This window comes from Camelus ferus, chromosome 21 (assembly GCF_009834535.1).
Source record: "Camelus ferus isolate YT-003-E chromosome 21, BCGSAC_Cfer_1.0, whole genome shotgun sequence".
Taxonomy (NCBI): domain Eukaryota; kingdom Metazoa; phylum Chordata; class Mammalia; order Artiodactyla; family Camelidae; genus Camelus; species Camelus ferus.
Genome location: NC_045716.1, coordinates 14356053 through 14381744, shown reverse-complemented (window position 1 = coordinate 14381744; position 25692 = coordinate 14356053). Strand labels below are relative to the sequence as shown.

General features: G+C 46.4%; 1 protein-coding gene and 1 long non-coding RNA gene across 6 annotated transcripts in view; one reads left to right on the top strand and one right to left on the bottom strand.

Annotated features, from left to right (window-relative positions):
- FAM78B (family with sequence similarity 78 member B) overlaps positions 1–8195 on the bottom strand; it is a 90804-nt gene extending 82609 nt beyond the window's left edge. For both annotated transcript variants that reach the window (XM_006193960.3, XM_032463822.1), the window contains exon 1: positions 7191–8195. In XM_006193960.3, coding sequence (XP_006194022.1) covers positions 7191–7453 — 263 coding nt within the window. In that variant the 5' untranslated portion in view covers positions 7454–8195. The remainder of the gene's footprint in view (positions 1–7190) is intronic.
- Positions 7053–25692, top strand: part of LOC116658665 — an 84729-nt gene continuing 66089 nt past the window's right edge. For all 4 annotated transcript variants that reach the window (XR_004313900.1, XR_004313896.1, XR_004313898.1 and 1 more), the window contains exon 1: positions 7053–7259. This is a non-coding gene — a long non-coding RNA (uncharacterized LOC116658665). The remainder of the gene's footprint in view (positions 7260–25692) is intronic.

The following is a 25692-nucleotide window of genomic DNA, read 5'->3' as shown; positions in this document are numbered from 1 at the left end:
GATCCAGAGTCACTCTCTAGTAATAACAACAGCCACACTCTAAAATAATAAAAAAAACACGTGCACAGTGTGCTACCATTTGGAGAGCCCTTTCACAGCTTCCATCTCACTTGACTTCTGACCCCCAGTCAAGGAGACAAGACAGATCTTTCTGTTGTCTATTTACATGCATGCAAATTAGACACTGGATTATTAAGGAGTCTGCCAAAGGTCACAAAGCTGGGAATGGAACCCAGGTCTTCTGACTCGATTCCCTGTGCTGGGGAGCCAGCAGCCATTTCTTCAACTTGTACAGTGAACAGTTCCAACTGGCTTGTATCAGGGCCACCGAGGGAGCAGGGTCCACACAGCTAACACAGTGGCCTGGGGGGGCCTTGGAAAAAGGACCAATAGTACAAGAATTCCTGGGAGCCAGCAATATGTCTGATGGTAGAGCCAGGAGTCCAGCCCACCACCGGAAGGGGGTCATCTTTCTCCTAATCATCTGTCCAAACAGCAGTTGTCTGGAGAGTTTGAGGGATGAACAGACTCACAAGTCCAGAACTGAGTGGTCTAGGTGATGGTCTGCTGGGGCCTGGGGCTGCCCTTCTGGGCTGACATATGGCCCGTAGGGAAGATCCTGGAGGGGGTGGCACGGGGCTAAAACCCACAGTGCAGACTGGCCAGCTTGGGGCAGGGAGGTCCCTAAGAACTGAGGAGGCACCCCCCTGCTCCCAGGGAATGAGCTTCTAAGCGATGGATGGACCCAGTCCCTTGCCCTCTTGGCCCCACCGTCTCACAAAGATTCAGCTCAGCCACTTACTAGATGCACGGTCTCAGGCAAGTCGCTGTCCCCACCTCCCCCTGACATCCACTCAGCCATAGGTTATCAGGCATAACAGGGAAAGGGGGAAAGGGGGCGTTTGGGATCTTGCATCCCACACCAGATTCTGCATTTCCTTACTCAACTGCCAGCCTTCTTTAACCTGGCCTCCCAAACATGTGCCTCCGCTGCCCTGTGGAAGGTCGCCGACATCCTGTAGTGCAACACCTCCCAGCTCATGTGTCCCTGCTTTCTCCATACTGTGAAGCCGTATTTTAGCATCCCAGGCTCTACGAGCCGCATCTTGTTTTTCCCTCCCATGTACTTCTCCCCTTCTCTTTTCTGAATCATTTGTTTCCTCCTACCCTCTCCAACTCCAGAGTTGTGCTTTATCTCCAGTGAGCTTAATGCTTCCTGATAAGACCAGCTAATCCTCTGCTGCTCCTCTTTTGCCGAGATGGAGAAGATTAGAGGCAAAGGGTTAGGCTGCCTCCCCTTCAAGGGCACTCAGGACTTTAATAAGGGAAGTGGATCCCGCTTTCCCATCTGACGCTCTGGAGACTGGAGCGGGGGGTGCTCCCAATCGTTTCTGGTGAGGGCCAGCTCTTGCTACTTCCAGATCGTGAGGCCCCTTACTGGGGGTATAATGGGAATGGGGGATGGGTGTTGACGCAAGTCTCCACTGGGAGGCAGAGGAAGTGACAGGCGTGAGCCCTGTGTTAAGAGGCATTGGACCTGGTGGCACAGTGAACCTAGAGATTCATCAGGCTCCCTGGACAGATGAGCCAAGCTGGCCCTCAAGAGCAAGATGCCAGAAGGAGGCATCTCAATGACCAGTGAGGGCCATGCTCAAAGCCATGCTGCATACACAGCCGTGAACAAGTCATGTTTGTTCTGGGGGCAATGACCTGTTGGGCAAAGTATTTAAGCAGTGGCTCGGGCCTCCACCTCCAGAAGTCCTGGGGTTCAGGCCACGGGTTAAGGATGCAGGTGGAAATGTGCTATGACAAGGTTTCTATGTCCTGTCTCTTTGGGCAGACACTGAATGCCACTTTGTAGCAGGTGGCCTGAGAGCGAGGCTTCACTGTTTGCTGAACCCCACTCCCAGTGCACAGAACACTGCAGGGAGACAGAAGTGATGGACATGAGTCCTGGACTGAGGAGCAGCGGACTTGGTGGGACAATGCAGAACAAAATGACAGCAAAGCACAGCGGAGTTTAACTGCTTATGTGCTGAGTGACCGCTGGCATGCCTATAGAGTTCTAGACCTTTGTGGGGTCAGCCCTAGGTTTAATCTGAAAAGCTTATTTTGAAGGGAAACGTAATTTGTTGAAAAGGCCACAGATTATGAGAACAGAAAAATGGCTCCTTTATTTTTATACAATGTTTATTGAACATCTGCTATGGGCCAAGCACTGTTCACAGAGAGTAAAATGGATACATTATCTGCTTTCATGGAGCTTATAGGCTAGTAGATGAGGGGATGTTAAATAAACATACAATTATATGCTTACTAATAGTAACAAGTACAAGAATAGTGTGTTATTCAAGGGAACAGGAGAGCCCTAATTTAAACTGTGAACTCAGAGCTGCCTCTCTGAGGAGGTAACAGTTGAGACATGAATGAGGAGTAAGAATTTGCTAGAAAAGCATGGGCAAGAAGAGCGTTTCAGACAGAGAGCAGCCTGTGGAGAAGTTCTGAATTGTGGTGAAGCTGGTTCCTTTGAAGAAATGGAAAAAGGCTGACCAGGCTGAAGAACACAAATTCAAAGATTGGGAAGAGATTTTTCAAATTTTACCTCAATGCAATGGAAAGTCATTAAAGGGTTTAATTAAACAGGAAAACAGCAGCGTTTATGCTGTTAACATGTCACTCTGGCTGTCGTATGGGGGACAGACTGGAGGGAGGTGAAGAATGGAGGCGGCAAGTTTGGGGAGAAATCCTCTTCTGGAGCAAGTGACAGTTGATAGTGGCATGTGCTAAGATGGAAGGGGTGGACGCAGAAAGCAGTGGCTGGATTAGGGCTATCTGGGACACGGGATCAGGAGGGTTTGATGGTGAACTGGATGTGTGGGGAAGTATCTAGAGTGACATGAAGATTTTCAGCTGACGCAACCCAGGAAGTGGAGGTATTTTATTTACTGAGATGGGGAAGATGGCGGAGGGGCAGCTTTTGGGTGGGAGCAATAGCAGAGATCAAGAGTTCAGGTTTGGATACATCAAGCTCAAGATATCTTTCAAGACAGCAAGTGGAAACCATGCGAAAACACACACACCGATACTGCAGGTGACTCCATATCACAGAGACCAGCTGCTGCCATTGGGATGGAGGAAACTACCATCCAGCCAGTATAGAATGAGAAATGTCTCGATGAACCGTATTTTGAAATCAGATATAGAAACAGCCAGGAAAATAGCATGAAGGCTAAAGGATGGAAGTGATTCAAAACCCAGGAAGCTTGTCAACTATGTGGCATACTGCTGAAAAGGTGAGTGTGTCTCAAAAGTAGCTGTTGGATCTGGCAACATGGAAACCACAGATGAATGGAGCAAGAAGAAGTATGGAATGGACAGAAACCAGCTTGGATTGAACCGAACAGACAACAGAGGTGGGAGGGTATAGTCCAATCCTGAACAACATTGGCTCTGAAGGAGGAGTAGAGACAGTCAGGAGCTGTCTCCTGAAGGAGAGGTGTGAGCTCTGATCTCCTCAGATTTCATCCAAGCCTAGGATTTCCAAATTCTAGACCATCAACCCTGAGCTGATCAGAGAGTCCCCTGACAGCTCTGGGAGACAACACACTAGGTTCAAAGGGAGTGGGAAGGGCCTTTAGCCATTGCTGGATCTCCCCCTTGACCTCAGTTTCACCTTTGACCTTGGCACATGAACCCCGTTCTTTGTTCCAACCTCACTCAGGAAATCTTGGGTACTGGACTCTAGCATTCAAGACTGTTCCATCATAAGGGTCTTATGCCTCTACTGCAAAGTTCCTGTATGCCCAAGAGGTATGGAGAAGGTATGCAGAGCCTCCTTAAAATGTCTGGTTACAAAAACCCCACCTTAGCCTTCTCTTTTCCAGATCATATTGTCCTAGGCTTTCCCCAACAGACCCTTTCAGACCTCATCTCCCACTGTTCTCCTTAAACGTTCTACCACCTACAGATGCCCCCTTAAAACATCTTATATTTTCCCACTTCCATACATTTGCTGCTTTTCCCCTCTAGCGCTAGCCCCACTTCCTTGCCTGGCTGAATCTCATCCGTCCCTCGCATCCAGCTTGAGTCCTTACACATCTAGAAAACCTTACTTGGGCCCCTGCCCCTCTCTCTCTGGCACTGCTGCATTGCTTGGGAGCACTGGCTTTTTCTGCACGTGCCCCTACCTCTTATATTGTAAAGAAGTGAAGTTGCATGCTTATTCCTGTTTTCTTTGCTGCTGCTGGTTATATTGGAGGCACTTGATAAATATTTGTTTATTGATGGGTTGATTGAGAAAATACTCCATCCTCCCTGAAGGATGAAGCCTTGCAGCAGTCTGAGAGGGACTGCATGAGCAGGGTTCACCAGGGCCAAATGAGAAAGAAATGTTACCACAAGCAATCAGAGCCTGCTTCCTATAGAATCACTGGAGCAAGTTCCAAGTCATGTGAGTTCAAGTTCAAATTAAGCTCTGGCTGTCCTGATCATCAACTATTTCATACGCTCCTTTAGAAGCCTACTCTTTCTCAGAAATGTTGAGAACTGAAACCACAAAAGCTCATGTTTTCTTTTAAACCTATAGATAGAGATTCCTTGCTATTTTACGTCGCGTATTTCCTCTGGCACAGTCTCTCTTAAATGTTGAAAAGGCAGCTTTCTAACCTCCACCCTCTCATTATATCATGCTTCATGTAACAAGAGCACTGCACCGGGGTGAAAATTCAGCCTGCAGTGTTTTTTCCACTCAAGGTACTGGCTAAAGTGGACATAATAACTAATAGACTGCTGTGACTTTCATGCAATATGAGTTTCCATTAAAAAGTTTACATTGGCAAAGTTTTCAGGGCAGAAACGTTTTGTGGAACTTGGTTCAATCAACTCTGGGCGCCAAAGTGGCCTTAAACACATAGCAATCATTGCAGCCATGAAGAGACAGGTAGACTCTGGACATAGATCTATAACAATATGCTTTATGGATTCTTGGGGACTATTTTTGCTCCCCAGTATCAACACGAAAACCAAGAATCTCAAAATACTGCAAGTGGCAGTTTAAAGGCAAACCTTTGTTTCCAAATCTCAAAGGCAAGAATTCAGCAAGGAAGGGCCAGGGAGCACGCATCCCTCAGGGTGGGCACTGACCCATGCCCACGAAAGCTGGTTCCCATGCTGACACATCCTCTCACAGAGTCCAGGAAGTTCAACTACCATGTCTGTGTATACCTCTCCTCAGCGTCTCCTGAGGTAGGATATATTTTCTTTTATGGAATGGAAGATTTATTTGCTTTTGAATTACTAGTTTACAGGAGATGTGAGGCAACAGAGAGTCCTGGCTGGGCAGTCTTGGGCAAAGCGAGGCTGTTTCAGCTCAGTCCCTCCCAGCCTCCTCCAGAGGAGCTCCAGGCTGCAATTACTGCCCCCCAGCAAAGTTGCACACTGCCATTAGGGCCAGGCCAGGAGGACAAAGGGGAGGGCACCCTTGCTCTGTCTAGGGCTTTCTCTGACTTGACTGAAAATAGGTTTCTTTAAAAAAAAATCTTTAAGAGACACGTATTCAGATATATAATCATTCTTTTGAGGGTGTGTCTGTGTTTAAATGGCATGATTCACCCCCAAATAATATGTCCCCCATTTCTCACATCCAGCTGCCTTCCAGAAAGACAAGTGCACTCTCTGTGCAGAAGCACAGAGGAAACTGGTCTGTCACACATCTTCTCCAGGGAGGCGCTTTCTCCAGCATTGATCTTTTATGCTTAAAAAGAAAAGTTCCAACTCTGCGGGGTGGGGGTGGGGGTGGGGGTGGGAGTGGGGGGAAAAAAGCGACCTGTCAAAATTCCTTTTAGCACCTCTGACTAGTGTTAACTTAGATGCTCTCAGAGTGCAGTGAAAAGCCTGCAGACTGCTGTTAAAAAGATAGTTTGACCTTTTAAAATGGAAACTCCCCCACCCTATACCCGTATTCAATGGATGAACCTTGGGAACTCTAGAGTTGTACATTAATTAATGCAATGAGGCCGACTTTCCAGAAAAGGGTTTCCCTATAGGCTGTGAGCTAATTAGGGTGCTCTAGACCTACATTGTAACAGCAGGTAGCAATACATGCCCCAAACCTTTTTAGCCATTGTTGTTAACTGCTCAGAGTCCACTTCGGAAAGGAGGCTGGCAGGAAGTTATGAAAATTTAGTAAATAAAAAGTCTTGGATGCGACTGTCAGCAGCCTGCGGTTGCTGGGCAGGCTGTCGGCCCCTGGCGGCGAGGAGTCGCTGCGATCCCATGTCTCCAGCGCAGCCGCCGAGCCCGGCGCGCACGGAGCGGCGCTGCTGAAAGAAGTTGGAGAGCTCCCAGCTCGCCGGCAGGATTCGGCGGTGGGCGCTGGGGAATCCCTTCCAGCGCCGCAATTAGTGAAGTTTTGGAATAAGTAAAGACCCTGGACCGACAAGAGACCCACACTTTTCCTTGAGCAAAAGAAACACATCGCAGCGCGCCAGCCAGAGGCTGCTCGCACAAGGCCATCAGCCCTGCTTAGCCGGGACGCGACCGGTGCCTTCCCGCTCCCTCCACCCCAGAACTCATCCAGAGGGCGCCGAGCCAGAGAGGCGGCTCTGCCGGATTTGCGGTTCCGGATACAAACGCCTCCAGGCTTCCCGGCCCGGGGGTCAAGGGCTGGAACTCAACAGTCGAGGGGAAAAGAGCAGAACCACCAAGTCCAGCTCGGACGCCCGGGACCTTCTCCTCCAAGCCCGCTCGGGTTTCTCCAAAGGACGCGCGGCACAGCCCATGCGCCCCCGGCACTCCACTCCACTCCACTCCTTTCTACAGGTCTCCCCAAACTCTTCCTGGGAAGCCCCACAAAGCACAGGCGGCGTCCCCGAAACTCCCAGGGCACTCGCCAGCCACCCTCACCTCCGTCTCTCGGACTCTCCTTATCGGGTTCTTCCCGCCCGGTACCGTTCTCGCGTTCACGGGAAGTCAGAGGCAAACCACGAGAAAATGCCTTCGCGAGGAGCCTCCCTACACACACCCGCCCTGTCACTGAAACAAAAGCGTAGGGAGGAGGGAGGTGGGAGAGGAGGCGGGAGGAAGGTTTCGAAAGAGGATGGGGCATTAAGAAGGAGCTGGAGAGGAGGGTCGGGGTGAGAAGAGACGAGGGCCAGGGACCCCGTTCCGGCTCCGCGCGGTCGGTCGCTTACATGCCCAGGTCGCTGTAGGTGTTGAAGAACTCCATCTGGTTGCACGCCTGGATCCAGCCCACCACCCAGGTCTCGTGGCGGGGGATGGGGGGCATGACCACACGGGCCGAAGCTTTGAAGTAGGGGGTCTTGTAGCGCAGGACGATGGGTGAGGTCTCCTCGATGCGCGTGGGGCACTGGTCGATGGTGGCGCACACATCGTACACCACGATGTTCTCGCGCCGGATCCGCGCCTTGCAGGTAATGCTTTGGATACAGCCCATCCTGCCGCCCGGCGCCGGCGCGGCGCGGCGTGGGGCAGCCGGGGGCGCCCGTCACACCGGCATGGCGACGCGCCGCCCGCTCCGGGTCCAGCTCAGCCCGCGCCTAGGAGCGGGGAGCCGCCGCCGGGCATCCTCCGAGGCAGCCCCCACCTCTCGCAGCCGTGCGGGGTCCCGGCTGCCCCGACGCCCGCCTGCCCCCGCCCACGCCCGCCCCCTCTCTCCGGCAGGGCGCGCGGAGCGTGCGCTCCTAAGAGGCGGCGGGCGCCCCCGCCGGCTCCAGGGCCCGCGCGGAGGGCAGGGAGGGGAGCTGTGCTGCGAGGAGTGGTGCCCACCCCGGGCCGGAGCCCCCCGCCCCTCGCCGGAGAGGAGGAGGCGGTAGCGGCGGCGGCATGGAGCCGGGGGAGGGCGGCGGCGGCGGCAGCGCCCGGTCTGTCTGCCTCCGCGGCTGCAGCAGCAGCAGCAGCCGCCGCCGCCGCCGCCGTCGCCGCCGCCGCTGCATGAACCTCTGCACCGCGGCTGCCCCCCGCGTGCAGCGCACCCAGCGGCGGGCGAGCGGGCGGCCCGAACGGCAGGCGGAGGCAGCGGCGGCGGCGGTGGCGGCGGCGGCAGCAGCAGCGGAGACTCGCACTCCCGCCGGCCCCGCCCAGCAGCTGGGCAGCGCCGACAATCCTCTGTCCGGCCGCGAGGGGCTGGGGGGCGCCAGGGGACTGTGGCCCAGGGTGGACGGTCCCATGGGCTGGGCCGCCGGGGACGAGATCCGCGGAGGAAACTGGCTGTACGCCATGAGTTTTGTCCCTCTTCGGCTGCCGTCCGGGTGGGGGGGGCACTGTGTAAGGGGGGGTGTTTAAAGGGCCGCCAGCGCCGGGGTGGGGCCCGACACGTGGGGCCCGGGGCGGGGCGGGGTGCGGTGGGTGGCGCCCCGGCGGTGGGCGTGGGGGCTGTGGGGACCCGGCCTGGGTTGCGTGGTGGGGCGGGGAAGGGCGTGGCGCTGTCCAGAGGCTGGGTGGGAACCTGCGAGTGAATGTTCCGGGCAGCCTAAGGGTTAGGGGAGCAGCCCGTTATTTATAATGTAGTTTTGTTACGTTAGAGTTCGGCTTGAGCTCCCCCAGTATTTTACCTTGAAGAAGGCTGAAGTCTGGGCTCCAGTTCGGTGCTAAACGCAGTGGATTTACGTCTTTCCTTGGCTGGGTTTGGTCTGGAAGCTTTTCTTCAACCGCTGTTGGTTGGGAGGGTACCCGAGGATCCTTCCGTGCCCTAACACCATTACCAAAACGCCGAGAGTTTCGATTGAAGCACGAGCTCAGCTTTTACTCATCTCCTGCCTTCATCCAAATCTTTTCCTTCTTAAAAAACACTCTTTCAACAAACCCCTACACACTGGGGAATTAGAGCAGTAGTGGATTTACCCTAAACACCGCATTTTTAGCGTAGCTACATCCCGAGACAGGTTGTGCCTTGCACGACTGTCTAGCTGGTTTAGAATACTTAGCAGCCTTCTTGAGGTTACCCAAGGTAACCTGTAACCTGCTAAGTGGGGGGGGGGGGGGGGGAACTTGACAACATTTTGGGAACCAGGCTGGATTTAAATCGTAACTGCTTAATGATACAAGTCCAGGATACCCATTTGTAGTAATCCATCTATCCTACAGAAAGCCCGGAATCTCAGGGACCTATTCGTTTCTTTGCTTCTCCAGAGCACTGCCTGAGGACTGGCACGTAGTAGCTGCACAACAGTCGTCTGTGAATGAATGAATGAGTGAATGTTACTGTCCTGTGGAAACTGCCACCGCAGATCCTGGACGCTGTGTACATTATAATGCCCTGTGTCTGATATTGTGGTCTCATATGCCAAGCAGAAAAAAAAATAGCAAATGCGCTTACTGGACATTTTTTTTTACATGTATATTTCCAAAGCCAATATTTTCTCTTTAAGTATTTCTTCCATGATCGTCGAGCATTTGCTGGATCAGGTGTTTAAGTGTGAAACATTCTGACTAACAGGCTGCCCAGGAGGCTGGCTAGAGTTAGTCTTTAGCTAGGACAGATGTGATGAGTAATTTAAAAGTCAGTTGAGATCTAAAAGCACTCTTCATAAAGTTATTTTAACTTTCCTGGCACCTCAATTCACTTTAGAGTTAAGAACAACAACAAAAAAGCAGTTTTTGCCCTTTGCTAACATGCTTCTCTCACTTTACCACGTAGCCCCAAATCTCAATCACTGGTCGTTTCACTCAGCAAACACTGACTGCCTGGCAGAAGCCAAGCATTGTGCTAAGTACTGGGATTCAAAGACAAGAGCTCCTGGATCACTGGAGAAGATAATCTTGTTAACAGGTTGTTGCTGTAAACTGTCATAGTGTATATTCAGGACCATGAGAGATTTACACGAGGCTCTCTTGAAGTAGTGGCATTTGAGTTGGATCCGGAAGATCTGATAGAGAAGAGTGAAAGGGTGGTGTAGGATGAGAGCTGGGCAAATGCAAAATGCATAGAGGTATGAAAGAACACAGCATGTTTAGGGAGATAAAAAGCTCACAGTCAGTGCAACTCTCAAAATGTTCTGTGTAGACCATGAACATCAGTATCACTGGCCAGGAACCAGTTATTGATGGGACCATGTTTTGATCTTCAGTGGAAACTAATGAATGCAAGATTTGAATTTTGAGAAAAATTACTCTCTATCAATTTGGAGGATGGAGGAAGGATAGGTTAGAGGCACTGTGTCAGGACATTGTGATGACAGATGATTTGGCCCTGAGCTAGGGCAGTGCCATGGGACTGGAGAGGCCTGACTGCATTTGAGAGTCATTCAGGATGTAAATTGATTTACTTGGTAACTGATTAGATGTTGGGGAAGAGTCTAGCCAACTCTGAGTTTTCCAGCTTCAGCAGTTAAATACATGTGATCCTACTAGCCAAAACAAGGAGACAGAAGCAGAAGCAGATTGAGGATGTGTGTTGTCATGTTAAGTTTGAGGTACTTGGAGTATATTTTGGGGAAGGGGCCAGAATTTGAGTTTCAGCAGATTTTAGGTTCCAGGAAATAGACCAAGAAAAAAGCATTCAATTGGAGGAATTTAGTAATCTTTGTTGATTTGAGTTCCTTGCTGGGCTGCAATTTTGTGGATAAATTTCATCCTTTATTTCCTGGTAATACATGCTAAGCCTTCATAAACAAGGAAGGGCAAATAGTAGGCTAAATTATGGGGAAAATCATACAAAAGAGAATATATCTTATTTTTCAAACTTAAAGTGAGACCACGTTATATCCAGTGGAGTGCCAATAAAATATAACTCATTATTCACAGACTTGGACCCTTGACATTCTCAAAGGGTTCATCTCTGACCTTCATGAGTCTCCAGAATCATGAATGTCACCATGACATATAATTTCCACTATAAAGAGCAGTAAAGTGTAACTGAAAAATGTAAGGGATTTTTTCCCCAACTCTTAATGGTTCTATAAACATGGGACCAAGGTAATTTCTAAAGCTACTTAAATAAATTTTGCCATTAAAATAAACTCTTTACTTCATTACATCTGTACCTTATAAACTCCATATTTCTCTGACTCTGCAAAGAAAAAGAGTTAATCACAGTGTGAGAATCACTATATAGATGTCAATGAGAAGAGAAAGGCTAAGCTGTGCTGGGACACAAATGCCAGGTGTTAGGTGTGGTCCACTCACTAGTAAGTGGCTGACAGGTACACTCTGGCCTCCTAGCTGACCATTCACACTTGCGTCTCAGCAAATTACCTCACGACAGGGAGGTTTCAGATCACTCAATGGAGACAGTTTTCATCCATGAGTATTCTACCTGCAAATGCCAGTGGGCCACTGCAAGTAGCTCAAATGGAAAGTTCTCAGAGTACAATAATGTATCTGTGCAGCTCTAAGTGTCTCTTTCTCTCTTGGCATAGGAAGTCTCCCCTGCCTCTCTTAGCATCACGTACCTGCCTCTGTTAGCACCTTTCTGGCTGTTTCACAGTTGTTGCTCACACTTGTCTCCCTCAATACCGTACACCCCTCAAGGAGATGTGTCATCATGCCCTGTTGCCCAGCCTAGTGCCTGGCACCTGCTCCATAAATGTTTAAAGGACTAAATTTATTTTTTGTTTCCTATAACTCAACTCCATAGCTTAACTGTGAGCACTGTCTCCTTACCTATGACCAACATATAATTTTATCCTACTTCTTTCTGCATCGTACCTCTTCGTCCTTCCACTGTCTTTCCCCTCAGTGTCCGTCCTTGATGTAAAAGCAATGCCCTTTATCTTTGAGAACTATACACCATCTCAAGGGTTATCAGTCCTAGGCACCAAGAAATGGAAAAACTTCAGTGACAAGCCCTCGGTGACAATCATTCCTTGTGAATAACTTCATTCAAGTTTATTCTCGGCACAGCACAACTACTCCTTTGTTCTTCAAGCTTCTGATGTTCTTGTGCATGACAGAGCCCCTCAGTTCCCCGAGTTAGAGCCCAGGACCGCACTCTCCAGGACGCTGGCCTCTGAACCCACTTTACAATCCACTCCCTCAGCCTCCGATGACCCCACGCTCCACTCCGTCTTTCCAGAAGCAGGGCGAGCTCTGACTTTATTTTTTCCTATCAGTTGACTCATTACTCAATTTGTCAAGTGAGCTTGTTGGAAACTCTGGGTCACAAAGGCCTATTTTCTAGTTGACCTTGGCAAAGATTTTCAGAAACTGTAGAACAGGCTACCAAAAGTTGTGGAGGAATTACCTCTGGAGCTGCTTAAAATGGAGAGAATTTCTTTCTCACTTAGATGGTCTGAAGACAGGCGAGAAGTTAAATGAATCCTCAAGGTCCAAGAGAACAGGGGGGAGCTCAGGTGGTGGAGTGCATCCTTAGCATGCATGAGGTCCTAGGTTCAACCCCCAGTACCTCCTTTAAAAATAAATAAACTTAATTACCTTCCTCCCCCAAATAATTAAATAATACAATAATAAATAAATAAAATTTTAAAAAAGAAAAAAGCTATTTTTTTTGGAGGGGGGTGAACTCCTCCTATCACCTCTTCAAGTCAGGGTGACCAATTTCACTTCCAAGCTAGGCTGAGAAGCTTTACATGAAGAGGACCCTGGCAATGGACTCAGGCTGCTTGGCTGAATGCGCTCAGCCCAAGACGTGGCAGCTGCTTCAAGTCGCCAATATTTATCAAGCTTTTCTGACCGGCCTCCTGTTACATCAGACTGCAGAGGCTACCCTAGTTTGTGAGCTATCCTGTTGAAGGTGACTCATGCCTGTCTCTGCCACAGAGTCCTTCTCTCGATCCTTCTCTGCAGGGCTTGATGCTCTTCTTTTAATTCCATGATTCTGCAAATCCCAGTTCTCCTCTTGGCTTCTGACTCCTTTTTGCTCTTCCCCTCCCCCCTGGGTAGTATTTCCTAAGGGTCCTTCTTCCCCTGCCTGAACTCCCTCGGAGTATTTACCCATGCTGTTGGTTTTCACTGTTATTTTCCACGATGACTTCCAAGTTTGTCCCTCCAGCGTAAACATTTCCTGAACTCAAGGCCAGCGCCTCCATCTGTCTACTAGATGCTTCCATGTGGACATACCGCCAGCTTCTCCATCTCAGTGAGTTGACACCTCTCTTCCTGCAAGCCAGTGTCTCCTCCTGACCACCCCATTTCCAGCTGAAGGTCCTTCTCTCTCCACTTTTGCCGCTCTCCTCCCTCTTAAGGCAGAGCAGATTTTAATCATGATTCCCCCTATTGTAGAAACTTTTAGTGTTTTTCGTTACTATCAAATTTACTGCATGTCTCTTGACTTGGTGTTAAAGTGCTCCGGGATGGAACACCTAGTGGCTTTTCAAGCCTTCTTTTCCTTCTACTTCCAACGTACCAAGCAGGTGACTCACCATTGCCTCAGCAGCCCTCCTTTCTTCTTCTCTGTCTTTGTTTAGACTTGCATGTTCATATCCTATCCTGCTCCATGACAGTGATTAATAATAGCAGTGATATTTGTCGCATTGACTCCTGCCTAAATCTGTGAGGTAACATCGTTATCCTCTTTTACCGATGGCGGTGCAAAGAGACTAGGGGACTGCCCCAAAGTCACAACTAGCAAGTGGTTGGGCCAAGATTCAGATCTCTGTCTGACCACACATCACGACCCCTTGACACTCACAAGAACTTCTGCGAGCACTTCAGCTAGAAATGATCTTTTCAACCCCTGAACTCCTGCTCAGAATATACAGTGGTCACTGAGTTATTAGTACATGAATGAATAGAGTAGCAGAACTTTTTAACAGCTTTATAGAAAGATCAAAGGAGAAGGAAGAGTCAAGGATAAATCCAGATTCCTAGGCTAATTGCTTAACAAATGATAACATTATTGTCCAAGTGAAGAGTCACATGGGAAAAGAAGAGTTTGATGGGTTGGGGGCTACAGTGATCTTGGTTCCAGGAAATCTGAGCATCCAAGTGAAGATACACTGTAGGGAAGTCGCTGGTGGGTGTATCTTGTTTGAGTTATCATTTTAGAAATTACACTTTAGTGCAACTCCTTCTTTCTTTCATTTCTCCTTCCTCCCCTTTCTATCTCTTACCATCCCTCTTTTCCTGTCTTCCAGAAACATCACGGAGCCTTTTCTTGGTATCTGGTATCATGATGGTGCTTAGAGACAGTGAAGCATGTAAGATACTGCATCCTGTTCTTGCTTTGTTCGTAGCACTCACACTTTTAAAAATATTGTTTACTTACATGTCTTTCTGATGAACATATTATCATCCTCATCTTGAGTTTGTGCCTTATATTTAATTTGCCTTTGTGTCCTCAGTGTCCTGGCATGTAGTAAATGCTCAAATAATGTTGAGTAAAGTGTGGTCTGGTGTGGATAAAGGTGAAAGTATTTCAGGTTGAGACCAGTGCTTTTCAGATTATAATGCGCATATTAATCCCCTGGGAATCTTGTTAAAGATTCTGATTCAGTAGGTCTGAGAGGGGGCAGAAATGAGATTCTGCATCAGGAGTGGCTTCCAGGTCCTTGTTATTCAAAATGCGGCCTGTGGACTGGCAGCATTGGCATTCAAGTTGAGAAGCATGATGGAGAGCGAGCAGCAGGAAATTTAGTGTGGCTGAGCACAGCACCAGGGAGGGTAGGCATGGGGACTGGTGAGGTCAAAAAGGGAGGCTGGGATCAGAGCCCATGGCTCCCTGTGTCTACATGAGACAGAGGCGAGTACAGAGTTGGAAATCAGACATATGTGGGTTCTAATCTCAGTTTTGACAAGTCTCATCAGTACAATGCCAATGTCCCTAACCCTCATTTTCCTTGTCTGCAGCATGAGAACCATGTCTCCTTCACAGCGCTGCTGTGAGTGTTAACTAAATGTAAATTCTCTGGGTCAATGCCTGGCATATGGTGGGTGCTCAATAAATGATACTGAGCACCATCACCAGGGTGGGTGATGGGCAGTGTGAGTCTCGGGCAGATGGAGGAAACACCATTTCTGCCTTTAGGACTTTCCAGAGTGGATGAATCTCAGGGTGGATGGGCATTCTGGCTACTGTGCCTCTGTTTTCTGTTTTGATTTCATGACGGGAGGGGATAAACTGTAAACGGTGGCACGGCTTGAGGCCCCAGGTGGGATTTCCACTCACAGGTAGACCCAGGTTGGTAAACACCCTCAGCAGAGGGCAATTGCCTTCTCTGGATTTGCTTTGGCCTCAAAACTGCATTTCTTCTAGACACCTTTCCTTCTTCTCCCTTCTCACCTCACCCTTGTTGGGTTGTCCTGCCAAACCCCAACTAATCTTGGATGAGGTGTGTTCGACTGTGGTTCCTCCACGTGGGTCAGATAGCAGAGTTTAGATTAGGTCTGTGCCGCTCGATGCTGGAGCAGCAGTTCAGTGCCGTGGTCTATCCACGTGCACTCCTTCTCATCAGGGCTGGCTACTGTCCAGCTCTTGTGCTGTGGGGGAGTCAGAGCCCCCACTATCCTCCAGCACACCCCTCTCCATCTCCTTTGCCTCTACTGCCATTCAGGGCTCATGATCCGGAGCGCTGGCCTCCAGAGCAATCTCCACCGGAGCAGAGGAAGAAAATAATAAAATTCCAACTTTTGTGTGTGTTTTATTAATTCCCCTATCAGTGCTGTGGTGCTGATCTACATAATCCCTAAACTAACAGGCAAACCTGTATAACGACGGATCTAGACAATTGCACTTGCTTCTCACTGGTCTCGTCTCAATCCTGTCTTCTGCGTTACTCTGAGGATTCTTTCTCAAACACACTTCTCACTGTTCAGTGGCCGGTCTAAAACCATTCATTCATTCATTCATTCGTTCATGTGCTGAGCAGCTGCTGTCTGTCAGGCATTGTATTAGGTGCTGGACTTATAAAGATGAGTAAGATGCTGCCTTTGCCTTTACAGAATCCAGGAGACTGGGCTCCCTGTGAGCTCATGCTCCCCCAGGTAAGGAAAAAGACATGACAACCTGGCCCCTCCTGCCCTGCAGCCTCCTCTCCTAGCTCTCGCACTCACATTTAGCCACTTGGAGGGGACTCACGTTGCCCAGTTTTCACCCCTTGCGTTTTTCACTTTCACATCCCGCCAACATGTAAGCTCCATGAGGGTAGAAGTCTTTGCCTTTTTGTTCACTGTTGTATCTCAGATGCTCAGCACAGTACCCAGAATACTGTGGGTCTTAATAAATATTTACTGAATGCAAGACTGCTCAGCACCTGCAATGTCCCTCTTCTTTGAGGTCTTTTTACTCTGACAGATGTCTTTCTCGAAGCCAACTCCTTTCAGGGCTCAACCTAAATGCCAGTTCCTCAGCAGTGCTTTTGACCTTCTAGACCCAGTGAGGGCTCACCGTTGTGCACCCATAAAGCCGCCTGTACCCTATCCTCACAGCACTTATCATACAAGGAATTCATCATGCCTGTGATTATTTAATCATGATCTGCTCTCCTCGTTAGAGTATAAGCGCCATGAGGGTAGGAACTATGGTTTAATTTTGTCATTGCTGTTTCCCCAGCCTTGAAAGTGGTTGTTTACGAAATACTTGTTGAATGAAGTGGGGGCTTCATCTTGGTAACTTGCCCAGTATCCCTGTCCTCCTGGAGGTGTTGTCCTATTTCACCCTGGACACTCCCTTGCCCCCTGGGTGGGAAGGATGTCCCTGAACTCCACCCTGGTGGTCGAACCCTGATCCTTGCTCACAGACTTCCCTCCTGCTGCCTGCCTTCTCGCTGCTCCTGGATCTGCCCCACTTTGCCCCTCTGCTGGACACATCTCTCGATCCATTAGGGACTCTGGTGTTGAGGGCAGGCCTTCCTGACACTGTGCTGTCCCTGTGGGACTAGACACATTTCTCTCAGCACCTGCTTTGGGATCTCCACCTTAGTGTCAGGTCGCAACCCTCCTGGACTGCCCCACCATCCAGACTACGTTGAGGACACGTGTCTGAAATACAACAGGAGATGGTGAGAAGCTGGTATGTGTATCCCCAGGGACTGATTGCATAAGGGAGCTCTAATGCATGCTGTGTTTACTCAGAAAATTCAACCTGGGCCTCAGTCCAGGCTAAATAAATACAACACGAGGGTAAAACTCTTGGTGAGCATTTACCATTTGGAGTAAGTATTTTTATTACCGCTGGAAACTATTGATTGATGAATGGAAAGCAAGACCAAATCACATTATAATAAAGGGAAAGAGCAATGAAGGAAGAAAACAATGCAAAAGGGAGAAAGAAAAACAGAGAGCCTCTCTAAATTGGGTACTGTGTTTACTGGAACAGAAACTAATTTTATCTGTATTGCTCAGTAAGTATGGCACACAGTGGAAACAAAATAGCATTAGTGTTTACACTTCCTGAGGCAATCGGAGACAACACCCACAATCCTATACCAACATGAGGCAAGTATCAAGCAGGTCACACATCACAATTCCATTTCACAAACACCCCACAGAGCTGGGTGGAGAAGGCCATGCCTTTCCCCAAAATGTTTGAAGCACAATTGATTGTATCTTAAAATACGCCCACAGCCTGGCACTGGGAGATTTACTGGAATGTCTCAGGCTTTGTGTCTCTTTGTTGACAGAGGATTGAAAGTGGTATCATCTTGCTAGTCTCAGGCAGTCACATAAAACCTTTGAGCCTCAGTTTCCTTGTTTGTATCTGTAATTCAAAAAGATGATCTTCATGGCTATCTCCAGATTTCCTCCTGGTTTTGTTTTGGGAAACACGTTATTATACTGCTTGGGGCAAAAGATGAGACTTTGACAACAGGAACTTGAGACCTAGTAAAAAAATGTTAGTTGGTTCTCCCATAGAAATAAATACAAATTTGGCTGATGGGAAGAGAGTGGTGCAAAGGGAAGATGGAAGGAGGAGAGAGCGGGTGGCCCACCCAAATAGGTAGGGAGACCTACACATTAGTGGAAGGAGATCTAATGTCCAGTTTTAGAAGATTTGTGCTATTTTTGCATGTAAAAAACCCATTCCTCTTTGTCCCCAAACCTTTAATATAGTTTTCCTTATTTACAAAGACATTGTGTTTGTGTATAAAATAAAGAATAGGACTGAGTTCTATGTCTGGGTGTTAAAAGGCAAATAACCATGTAAGTTAGAATGAGACCAGAGCTGGAAAGTGACATGAAGTCAGAGTCAGAGGAGGCTATGAAGATGTACACCTCCTGGAATTGACAGAAACCTTGGAAAAGTGAATGACTTTTCTGAGGGCATAGGCAAGCATTTGAGCCAATCCAATGCTGCTTTTCTCAAGGAGAAGGAAGACCTGAGTGTACCAGGTCACGTGCAAAATGGCAAAAGCAAACAAAACACAGGGGCAGAAATCTTTGCGAGCACATACCATTGGAATAAGTAATCCTTTTTATTACTGCTGGAAACGGCCCTGCCCTGTTTACCTTACGTGGTTGTTAAGGGCTGAGGAGGGCCATCAGTTGGCTAGTGCAGGTATGTGAATGTTGATCACTTTGTGAGGTACTATTCTCACTATTACTGTTGTAGGGGGGCTTAACGCCCTCTCTGCTTGTGTGCTTAGACTTTATGACTTAATTTTCATGCTGGAAGGCGTTACACAAAGGTTATTGTTTGTTCTTCTTGATTGTCAGAGACCAGAGGCCACTCCGCAGGGATGGTGTCTTTCTAAGCCTGCTGTCTGTGGTAATAACTAGAGCAAATGCAAAGCTGAGAAATGTGGCAAAGGTATGAAGAGCAATTTCTTCCTAAAAGAGGAAGAAATTAAAATATGACATTAAACAAATGGGGAAAAAAATGAATGATCAGTGGGCGGGAATTCAGCTCCTTTTCCAGATGACAGAGAGTAATGGGGCCTAAAAAGAGGCAATCTAAAGGAAACTCTCAAGGTAAGGAACAGAGGCAAAAGCCAAAGAGATTTCACCTTCTATACCCGTTTCAGGGGGATGTGGAGACAATCGAGCAGAATGTGTAAAGCAGAAGATATATAAACAGAAATGACAAAACTCAAAAATACAGACTGGGAACATTAGTGTGATACGATCTATGTCAGACAAAAATAAAGGGGTCACTCCAGACATGTCAGACTGGGGCAGTGACCCCCAGTGCTCCCAAGGTGGAGGACACCATCATCATGGAGCTGGCAGGCTGTGTCTGGGAGAACAGATGACTTCTAAGATGTAAAACGGGGAAGGCTCACTGGGCTATTTGGCTTGTCTAGATGTACCTATTAAATTTCAACTCAAACATTCTCTTTCCGTTTTTAATAGTGTTTCGGGAACAGAAGCAAAGGAAACTGAGTGTTTTGTTGGAGGTGAAATCAATGCCTAAAATGTCTAGAGAGCAGAGGGGCATGCTACAGGGCTGGGAGACTTTCAGCATTTCTTTACCTGTGGTAGAAGTCATCCAGAGGGCAGGCATCTCGGAATAGCTCAAAGACTCTGATAATTTTACTTCCTTCAGGCAGGGGTGGACAATGGTGGCATATGCTCAAAGGAGCAGAGTAGGGAACTGTCAGCCAGAACGGGAGTACATCTTATGTTTTTCCAGTAGCTCATACCATAATCTTAGGTGAATAATTTATCCTTCCTGAGCTTCAGCTTTTTCACTGGAAAAATAGGATTAATTCAAATCTTCCTCATTGCCCTCAAATAGAATATTATACATGTAAATACTTTGACATGGTGGGGCTCTGAACACATGTAAGTCAGATGATGTAATTTCGAGTGGAGAAGATGACGTGTTTTGGAACACTTCCAAACCCCTCTAAGGATCCTTTCTTCCTTTTGGATTAGTTCTCTCTGTCCCCTAGAACACTAGACTGTATCTCAATTGTCAACTATTCTCTACTAAGGTGTTTAAGGATCAATGCTGTATGAAGGGTCTCCCACATGCCAGGCACTGTACTAGCTAGCCACTGAGGATCCATCCAAAGATGAATTGGACACCATTCTTGTCCAGATGGAACCCACAGTCTAGGAAGAACATAGTAATTATAATAGAAGAAGTCCTATGATAGAAGTCTTAATAGCATTCTGTGGGAGAGAGAGGAGAGATGAGGAGGAGGAGCCTGAGGCAGAAGGGGAAGCTTTCTTAGAACACAAGAAGGTATCTGTTCTAGCATGTGAAGGAGGAATAAGGGTTCCCCATTGAGAGGACAAGTGAGGGCAGTGTTTGCAGGGGGATAGCTTGAGCAAAGGCATGACCATATGGAGTTACTTTATATATTTAGGAAACAGAAAGAAGTCTGATGCTCAGATAAATCCTGAGTTAGGGGTGGAATAGGGAAAGATGGAAAACAAAATAGGATGGGCTGCTGGGGGCCAGGTCTATTAAAGGAATTTGGAACAGGTTGGAAAAGCAATAGAGTGTTAAATCATAATAGCTTTCTTGGGTTAAACCCCATTTGATCATGATGAATTATCTTCTTTATATGTTGTTAGCTTGGGTTTGCTAAAATTGGGTATTATTTAGTGTTTATATTTTGTGGTTTTCTTAGTTGTAATGTCATTGTCTGGTTTTGGTATCCAGATAATGCAGGCTTCATAGAATAAGTTGGATGTGTTCCCTCTTTGTAGTGTTCATTTTCTATTGCTGCTGAACAAATTAAAACAGATTTAGTGGCTTAAGACAATACAAATTTATTATCATACAGTTCTGGAGGTGAAAATTCAAAGTGAATCTTACTGGACTAAAAATCAAGGTGTTGGCAGGACTGAGTTCCTTCTGGAGGCTCTAGGGGAGAATCCATTTTCTTGCCTTTTCTGGCTCCTGGATGCTGCCTGCATTCCTTGGCTCACAGCCCCTTCTTCCATCTTCAAAGCCAGAAGTGTCGTATCTTCTAATCTCTCTCTCATTCTAACTCTCCTGCCTCTGATTTCACTTACAGGGACTCTGGTGACTACATTGGGCCCACCAGTATAATGAAGGGTCACCTCTCCATCTTAAGATCCTTAATCACAACTACAACGTTCCCTTTGCCATGGGAGGTAACAAACACATTCATATTTTTCCTACTTTTCTTCAATTTTTAAAGAAGAGTTTGTGTAGAATTGGTATTTGTTCTCCCTTAAATGTTTGGTAGAATTTGCCAATGAAGTCATCTGGGCCTGGAGTTTTCCTCATAGGGAGATTTTTAGTTACAAAAGCAACTTCTTTAACAGATTTAAGACTATTCAAGCTATCTATTTCTTTTTTGAGAGGGCTTTGGTAGATTATGGCTTTTAAAGGAAATTTGTATAATTTCATATCAGTTGCTAAATTTGTTGGCATAAAGTTGCTCATAATATTCCTTTGTTATCCTTTTAACTCTGTAGGATCTGTTGTGATACACACTCTCTCATTCTGATATTTGCTATTTGTGTCTTCTTTCCTCTTTTGTTCATGATCAATCTGTGTAGAAGTTTATAAATTTTACTGATATTCTTTCTCAAAGAACAAGCTTTGTTTTCACTGATTTTCTCTATTGCTACTCTCTTTTTTATTTTACTGATATAGACTATCATTATTAGCTTTCTTCTTTTCACACTAGATTTAATTTACTTTTTTTCTAGTTTCTTAAGGTTGCATCTTAGGTTACTGATTTGAGACCTTTCTTATTTTCCAGTGGGTGTTTAATGCTATAAATTTCTCTCGAGCATTGTGTTCATTGCATTTTATAAACTTGACACGTTGGGTTTTCATCTTATTTCAGTTCAAAATAATTTATATTGTCCCTTGTGATTTCTTCTTTGACCCATGGTTTATTTATATGTGTGTCATTTAATGTATAAATACTTAGGGAGTTCTAGATTGATGGCTTTTTCTTTCAGCATTTTAAAGATGTTGCTCCATTTTCTTCTGACTTACATTATTCCCCAAGTGAGATCTCCTGTCATTCTTACCTTTGTTCCTCTACATGTGATGTATCTTTTTTTTTTTTTAATCTCACTGTTTTTAAGATTTTTGCTTTATCATGGGTTTTAAGCAATCTGATTATGATGTGTTGGTAGGCGTTTTGTAATATTTCTTTTGAAATTCTTGGGTCTGTATCTATAGTTTTCAACAAATTTGGGGGAAAAAAATCTTCATTATTTCTTCAAATAATTTTTCCTGCATATTCCTTTTTCCCTCATTTATGGCCACCAATTACACATACGTGGGACTACTTGAAGTTCTTCTACAGCTCATTTATATGTTGTTTATTTTTAAAAACATTCTCTCCCTGTATTTCATTTTGAATGTTTCTATGGTTACTCCTATTTCTATTGATTAAACTCTTCTTCTACAGCATCTAACCTACACTTATTATGATTGTATTTTTTCATCTTAGATTTTTTTTCATTTATAAAAATTAACTTTGGATCTTTAAAAAATACCTTTCTTGTCTCTCCTTATCATGATCATGATTTCCACTATCTTTCTGTGGAATGTAATAGTTGTTTTAATGTCTTTCTTTAATAATTCTTTCATCTGGATAATTTCTGGGTCTGTTTCTATTGATTGGTTCTACTGATTTTTATCCACATGGATAATATTTTCGTGTTTGTTTGTATGGCTGATAATTTACCTCTGGATGCTAAGCATTTTACATTTTATGCTTTTGGGTGCTGAACTTTTTTGTACTTCTTTAAATGCTTCTGTGCTTTGTTCAGGATGTAGTCAAGGATCAAGCAGTTTGATCCTTTTGAGGCTTGCTTTTAAATTTTGTTAAGTGGAATAAAGCAATCTTTTAGGTTGAGATAATTTGACAATATTCTTTTGCATACTTCTCCCTGATACCCCGATATGTTATAGGTTTCGCTACTGTAATTTGGGGGAACACAAAGTATTCCCAGCCCTGCATGAGCTTTGGAAGTCGTTTCTTCTGCTCTTTTCTAATGTGTCTTTCTCCTACTTCTGCAAGTTTCCTCGTGCATAAATACTAATCGGTATGGAGCCAAAGAATCAAGGGAAACCCTCTGCAGAGATCTAGAGTGCTCTCTGTGTGCGTTTGTCTTTCCTGATGCTTTGCTCTGTGAACTCTAGCTGCCTTGGGCTTCCCAAACTCCCAACTCTATCTCCTCAACTCAGGGAGACCCATTTGCCTAAGACTCCTCTCTCTGTTCTTTGTCCAGGAAACTCTTTCCAGGTATCCACCTGGGACAACCATAAGGCTCCCCTTCTTCGTTTCTTCTCTCTCAGGGGACTGTCTTTTATTGCCTGTTTTCCAACGTCTAAAGCCTGTTACTCCATGTACTTTGTTTTTTTAGTTGTTTAAGGAGGGAGGGTAACTTTAGTCATTTTTACTCCATGTTGGTTGGAAGTAGAAATAGACATAAAATAGCTTAAGATGAGATTGCTTAAAGATTTGACTTTTTAAGAAGATTTAGATCCAAAAGAATAATGCCATCATCATGAAAATCTAGAGCATGGAAACCAAGAGTATGGTAGGGAGCAAAACTAAAATCTGTATAATCAGTTCCACCCTGCCTCAGGTCAGAAATTCACACTAGACCCTCCCGAAAGCTCTACTAGAGCAGGACACAGAAGCCCTCATCATCACTGGGTGCTGGGCATTGGTTTTACCCTTGGTTCTAGGAAACCCACTTGCCACAACCTGCTGGAAGTTGATGAAGTCATCAGGCAGGGTTGGACCTGGGTCCCTGGTCACAGTGGATTTTCCTGGCTTCCTTGAAGACTATTTCTGCCTGTGTTTCCAAAGAAACAGGCCTGAGCCTCACAGGGCCTCCTAACAACTCAACCCTGAAACTCAGGACTGAGAAGTGAAGCCATCTTCCCAGTGTCTCACTTCCACTCACTGGGATCAAGATTAACTCTGTAGCAGCAGAGTTATAATGAATGACCTTCATTTCTTAGAGTAACTCGGGTCTCTTGGGTGGAACAGGTCTCCTGGGGATAAGGAATAAGAGTTGGGCAGCTCCCTGTGCTGCAGGGGAAACTGGTGGCCTGGATGGTTGGGCATCCCTGATGACTGCCCTCTGGAAGCAGACAGATGGGAATAGAGTTATCTGTAGGTGAAGCCATTCTCGCAGGCCAATGAGTCTGGCTCTTTTAAAGAGTCTGGCTAAATGGCCTAGACGATCTTTTCCTTATATCTTCTTGGGACTCAGTATCACTTCCCTTCTGGTTTCTTTTAATTGAGGCAGAGTCTTTGGAAGCCAATACTGAGGAGGTGCAGCCTGGTGGTCCTGTCAAGGGAAGCTCTCGCCTCCTTGAATGATCATGAAAGCCTCTTCCTCAAGGAAAATTGTGATGGCTCCTATAATGATGATAGATTATCGTAGGGATGATAAATGCCAGGCACCATCTCAGTACACTTTGCTTAGAAGACCCTGTGACTGTAGGCTGTATGCATATGTCTGCTGAATCAGCTGTAATGCCTAATATAGGTCAGGATACACAGTAGTCACACAGGAAATGCTCACTGAATGAAGCAGCAGAGAGAGTTTTATAGTCGTCATGGGCTTGGAGATGGATGCATTTATTGAGCTCTTCCTGAGTGTGTGGCACACGAAACTGAAAATGACATAGGGAGTTTTCCAGTCTGGGGCACAGAACTATAGTACAAAGCAAAAAGTTGTAATAGCTACAAAAGCAGTGATTCACAAAAGCCAGGAGGAAGAGAACCCTTAATTTTAGCTTCTTCCTTAAATAGTAGCCATCTGAAGATAATGTTGGTCTGTTTTCTAATCACATATTCTGAAAGCCTTCTTATGTTTGGGGAATTTTCCACATTACAAGTCTCCCCTCCCCTGAGGGAAAGCCGGGAACTAACTTTCCCAGCCTTTCCTGCAGCTGGGGTATGTATATTCACAGATCCAAGTTTTAGCAATCAGATATGCTGTTGGGAACTTCTGATTAAAAAAGATTAGAGGAGGCAGGGGCTGTAACTCATTTTCTGATGAGGAAGACTATGGGGACTTGGCTATTGGGACCAGCAGAGGCTGAGTTTTAGGCTTCCAGGGCCCAAGGTCAGGGGTGTGAACTGTGTGTAGTGTCCCACCCCTCAGTGGGGTCTGCTCAGGAGCCATCCACAGTGTGGTCCAAATATTGTCTCTGGTCACATTACCTCCAAGGTTGGCTTTCTCGCCCTCCTGGAGATTTTCTGAGCTACCCAGTATCATTTAATACATTAACTTTCTACTTAAAGTGGTTGGAGGGGGTTCTGTTATTGTGGAAAAATGTGTTACAGCTCAGTGTTACAGCTCAGTTGTGACAGCAACCTTGACCCGGGTAAGAGACCAAGCAGCACTCAGACAGTTGGAGAACTCAGGTTTGTTACACCAGCTGGCCAAGAAGAGTTAACACTCCAAGTTTTGGACCTGTCTGTAGGTTTACACGGGCTTTTGGGCTGCCAGTTTACACTTTGCAACATCATATGCAAATGAGGTATAATAAAAGTTTACCAATTAGGAACAAGCTTTGTAGAAATGGACCAATCAGGAGTGAGGGAAATAACCAATCAGAAGTGAGCTCAGGGAACCAATAGAATTTTAGGTGTAAGTAAGCTGTTTCAGAGGCAAAAAGTGAGATAGAGCCTCTGGGCCAGGGAACCGGATGGTGCTGGCAAGAGAGCAGTGGCCCTGCTTAGGGGTCCTGCCGTTCTTTTTATGGGGCTTCCCACCTCACTGTTATGTGTATCTGAGAACCTGACTGAAAAAAACTCTCCATTGCTATTTGGTAAAGGCCAGCGCTTCCTGTTTATGTAAACTCGAAGAGAACTCGTTTGTCTGTTTTGTGACTCAAGGTACAGCTTCCCAAGAGCTGCTGGATCAGAA